Source organism: Thamnophis sirtalis, unplaced genomic scaffold, assembly GCF_051295495.1.
Source record: "Thamnophis sirtalis isolate CommonGarterSnake01/CBP01778 unplaced genomic scaffold, rThaSir2_p1.2 scaffold_7, whole genome shotgun sequence".
NCBI lineage: Eukaryota > Metazoa > Chordata > Lepidosauria > Squamata > Natricidae > Thamnophis > Thamnophis sirtalis.
The window spans coordinates 54,727,273-54,732,492 of NW_028261387.1; the positions used below are offsets into that span (position 1 = coordinate 54,727,273).

Sequence of the window (5,220 nt, forward strand, 5' to 3'; positions counted from 1 at the left end):
GAAACTACAGAAATCAATTTATCATTTTAGGGGATCCCAACATTCATAAGAAAAATAATGACAAAATGACAATACTCATGCTGTGACTCATGCTAACTTTGCATTCTGCCATAAATTTTTAAGTCACAGAGTTTTTAAGTCGCCTATGCCCGGTTTAGTGAAGGGATGGAAAGTCCCAATATGTCAAAGGACACCTAGGACACCTCTTTGATGACCTGAGTTTGATACTCCTGGCCTAAGGTAACCCAGCTGGATTTGTGCCTAAGGCAGGACTAGAATTCATGCTGTTCTGGTTTCTAGCCTGGTGTCTTAAACACTATACCAAACTAGTCAATAGTCAGATTTAAAAAAAAAATTGTTATGAGGTTATTAACAAAATGCTAATGAGGATACCACTATAACTGCAGGCATGTAACATCAAAAAATATTTCTCAGTTGGAGACTCTCCAGCAGACAGTCTTCCGTTCAGGGCCGCTGAAAGGATTATTAAGTGCTGGAACAAGACTAATATGCCCCCCCTCATCTACACAGACACATAAATCAATAATGTCATAATTGTAGCACAGGGAGGTCCACTAGGCCCAAAACAGGATGCGGGGGGGGCAGCCCATTTTTGCTCCCAGGAGACTGCAAGGAGGCCTATTAGGCCCAAAATGGGGCACAAGTTGTGCGCCCATAAAGGTTATGTCGAATAAGGCTGCAAGGTGGTTTTGCTACACACACAAAGTATAGAGTATGAAGTATATATCCAATATTGTTTTTTCTTTTTAAAAACTTGGTTTTGTAAAAAAAAAAAATTAAAGTCCCCTTAATGGGCCTCTCTTTGAGCTGCATAGGCCCCAGAACAATGTACCGTCTGCACCAACCCCTCTCCTTAGGCCTGCTACCCTTCCCAGAACGTTTACAGTCAAAGGTGGACAGTAGTTATGCTACCTACATTTATGAGAACTGAAGCCTAACACAGCTGCCAACAAGCTGGGGAAGATTCAAACGACCAGTTTTGTAGCCTGGATCCATCTCCATAATCTCCGCAGTGGGCTCCTTTCCCCCTTTCTCCAGACTTCAGTGGCATATTTCTACAAACTGCTTTTACAGCGGGATGTCAGATTCCTGCCCATCCTACTCCTGCCTCCCGTTGCCCAAGGAAACACAGTCCCTTTCCTAAACAGGTGCTCCGCGCTTGTCAGCACTTATACACCTGACCTGAGCAGCGCCGCGCGGTCGTAGAAACTTTCTTCGTTTTTGATCTGAGGTTTGAACTCCCATTATTAGCGCGACGCTCCTCACGTTCGTTTAACCAGAAAAGCGGTGGTGCGTTTTTCGGCATACAGTGATATTTGGGAGTGCCGCTCTTTTCTATCTTTACCTCCGGGAGTGTGTTTCTCCGACTCTCGTCACCTGCTGCGATGGATCTTTTCGTTTCTTGTTCCGATGAGGTCCTTTGGCCGGCCTTGATCCTGCTGTTATTCTCGTCCACGGCTTTGTGTGAGTAAAATGCGCCTCTTAAAGACCCCACTAAAAGTTCGGGCTCTAAAATGGGCAGTGGGGGGGGGGCTTAAATTATTGCTTACAGCCGGGAGCGAATCGAGATTCCCTCCACCAGGCGGGAAGTCGCGATCTTTTGCTGCTTTGGGACCGAGAGCGAGAATACCAGTTGCTGAGCAGAACTGCTGCTCCAGCTGCATACCGCAAAGGCGGCCAGCATCTTGAGTCGAAAGAAAAGAAACGACGCACGCCAGCCACAGCGGATCACCGAGACCTTCTGCGGTCACAGAGTGGGGGAGCTATGAAGACCACGCCGGTGTTTGTCCTACAGGATTAAGCCAAGTGGCTGCTTAGAAAGTGGCAGCTCGGTTGCTGTGGATTCGCCACCCTTTCACAGCACCCGAGACCCCTTGTTTGCTTGACCGCGAGGTTCGGAAGCAGCCGGACTTTTAGTTGGATCCGCCTTTGATGAAGGTAGATGGAGTTGAGTGTTTGCCTTAAATCAGGCTCTTTTAACACATTGCAGATATTTAAGGGCAAGCCTTACGTCGGATAACATGGTGATTATTGGGTGGATGGTGGTAGTTTTTCTTCTTTCACAAACAAAAATATAAGGGGAAGAAGTTGATTTCTTGACCTGTTCACTTGACCTTGAGTTGGTTTCTTGAGTTACAGAAGCCAAGCACTAATCATGACAGGAACGGAAAGTCAAGAAGCGAACTTGTTGTTTGTTGTTTGTGAGCTTATGAGAGTTTATGCACAAATTCCTTGAGCGTCCAATAACAGTTGGCCAATAAAGAATTCTATTCTATTTTTTTCTATTTCAGAACATAAACCTTGACTCAAAAAAACAATTTTCTGATAAATGTGTGTTTACTCATTTAAGTTTCTGGGTAGGGCTGTACTCACATAGACCTTTTGTTGTACAGCAGAAGCAAAGACGAAGGATATAATAGCTATGTTAAAAAGCAAACAGAATGACTCTGGACCTTCCCTTCAAAGATATGCTCAGTTCAAGTCTTTAAGGTTCCCCTGTAACCAAGGGAAATAGTATTCCTTTGTGTAGTGAATAGGAAAATGGAAAAAAAGTTAACTTGGAAAAAACTACAAAAATAATCTAATCACTGTCACAGCAAAAACAAGAAAACTATATAAAAAATCCATGAGAGTCTCTTCTTAAGAACCTCCAAAAATGGATTACCTACCATTTCCACAGCTAAACTGTTTCACTCTTATTCAGGTCTTATCATCAGGAGGTTTTTTTTAAAGATATTTAAATTAAATCCAGGTAGCTGCTGGATTTTTGGTATTTCTTATCCTAATTTCTGTGGCCCTGGGAAATAGTTTCTGTCTTTCCTGCAATTTTCTTACCTGAGCATAGCTTTAGCGTAAATCATATGTTTTCTAAGTCTTATTCAGACTGACCATCCCAAACTCCTTCAACTTCTCTTCAAGGACTTGTCTCTATGTCCCTTTATCATTTTTGTTACCACTCTCTGAAACAGTTCTAACCTGTCAATCTTCTTCTGATACTGTAGAATTCAGAATCAGACACAGTATCCAGGTGTAATCTTGCCAGTACCAAGTAGAGAGGAACAATGGTTTCATGTCTTTTAATAAATGTTTTTTTCATGCAGCCCAGATTTGTATTAATCTTTCTAATAAATGCTTCTCACTACTGATTCACGGTCAGCTTCTTTAAAAAAAATACTTTATTAAATTACTTATAAAATTACATTTCTCTTTCAAGATACCTCTGGAACATTGAGACCTTTTCAAAACTTAGATAAATTTCAGGTTCCTTATATCTGTCATATGTCTCATCAGTGGAATGGTTACCCTGTCAGAGGATGAGAGAAGATTTCTCTCCTATATTTTTTTCAAACCTATGTTGGCCTTTGGATCACAATATTGCATTTAAGATCCCTTTAAACTGCCCAACTTTATTATCTACTATAACATTTTTCCAGAGAGTAAAGTTAACCTCACTAGTCTATTGGGACCCCCCCTCCCCCAAAAAGAGGAGCCACATTCCACAATTTTACAGGAATGGGCAAAGATGATTAATAGACATCTTGAAAGCTCCTTCAGAACTGAATGGTTGGGTTTCAGTACTGTAACAGATCTTTATCATTGTTTTCTTCTTCAGAACTTCCTCCTTTTTCCTTATCTACAGGTGAGTGCCCAATTCCAGTTCTCCCTCCCCATTCTTCACTAAAAGAAGGAGAGCTAGCAGATGCCTATGCTGTTGGAACTGTTCTGCAGTTACAGTGCATCCCAGGTTATGTGAATATATCTGGAACAATTCCTACTATGATATGCCTTGACACTAATAAGTGGTCAGATCTTCTTACACTTTGCCAAGGTGAGTATCTTTTGTCAACAATAGTGGCTGTTACAAAATAGAGAATGAAATATGCTTAATTCTTCAAAGTTGTGATCTTTCCATCTGTGTTTCCCAATTATAAATCCTAAGTGTCCTACTAATTCTGAACTTGAAGTAAAAACTATTGTAATTAATTTTCAAGGATAACAGACTTTCAGGAATTTGGCTAATTAAAAATTATTTACTCCTATGCATGCAAAATGTTACAATCATTTTGCTTCGCAGTTTAGATAAATGGTGAAGGCAAAAGGATAATATGTATGAAGTGGGCAAATCCAAAAAAAAGTGACTGATAAACTTGGTCAGATGTGGTATCCATAAAGGTTGTTTTGAGAGTTTGACCTTTGTGTAAATCCTGACTCTCAGCCATTCCACTCATAAGATGACTATAGAAAAAAAGTTGTCGTAATCTACTCACAAGGAGTACAGTCTGGAGTCAACTGCCTCTCATTTGATTATAGAGAAATTATGCCAACTCAGATCCAGCATCCAGCACCAATTCTGCTCACAAAGCTATCTTGCTAGCTAACAAATGCCAACAAGGCATAATGGCACTTGCAGGAAGTCCTCCACAACAATAATATAATAAAATAATTGATATTTTATAACTTGATTAGTCTTGCAATCATAGCAGAATACAAAACAAAAATACAAGATCTTATTTGAGGGTAAAATAGATAAAAGAAAATACAGTAATAAAATACATACCATATGTGATGAATACAAGGAATCAACATTCAGGTAAAGACATCACCTTTACAGGATACCCCAATATGTTCATTGCAATGGGTTCTTAGCTGGACTGTCTAACTGTAAATTTAGAAAATCTGCTCATATTATATATATTTGAACCAAGAAAAAAATAGGACAATAAGATCCCACTGGGCTGGGCTGTTCTTTCAAGTAGGTATGTTAAATACGTAAGCCTAACAGGTATATAAAAAGAGGCAGTTTAGTCTAGTGGTTAAGGCACCAGGCTAGAAAGAGAGTTCTAGTCCCATCTTAGCCATGAAAGCCAGCTAGGTGACTTTTGACCAGTCATTCTCACCAACTTGAATTATTTGTAAAAGTAATGATGGCAAGTACAAATAAATAAATAAATAAATAAATAACAATATAGTTGACAATCAAACAAAACATGACCAATATTTTCAACGGCTAGATACCACATACAAACATCCACCTGTAAGAGATTTACTGTCTGAAGTCATCTATGTTGCATTTCTATGGTTGAAGGTGGACTTAAGCCTGAGTCATTTCCCACTTTTTGGTTCCCATTCTGTCATGTTTAATTCTCTTTTGTCCAGGCAGTCTCCTTGCAGTTTTCTTGCAAGGTTTTTCACAAGTGG

General features: G+C 39.9%; 1 protein-coding gene across 2 annotated transcripts in view; it reads left to right on the forward strand.

Moving 5' to 3' along the window:
* Positions 1-1,166: 1,166 nt before the first annotated feature.
* The window catches only part of LOC106553972 (complement decay-accelerating factor), a 23,495-nt gene continuing 19,441 nt past the window's right edge, over positions 1,167-5,220 (forward strand). For both annotated transcript variants that reach the window (XM_087720118.1, XM_087720117.1), the window contains exons 1-2: positions 1,167-1,485; positions 3,662-3,850. In XM_087720118.1, the coding sequence (XP_087576244.1) occupies positions 1,407-1,485; positions 3,662-3,850 (268 nt within the window). In that variant the 5' untranslated portion in view covers positions 1,167-1,406. The remainder of the gene's footprint in view (positions 1,486-3,661; positions 3,851-5,220) is intronic.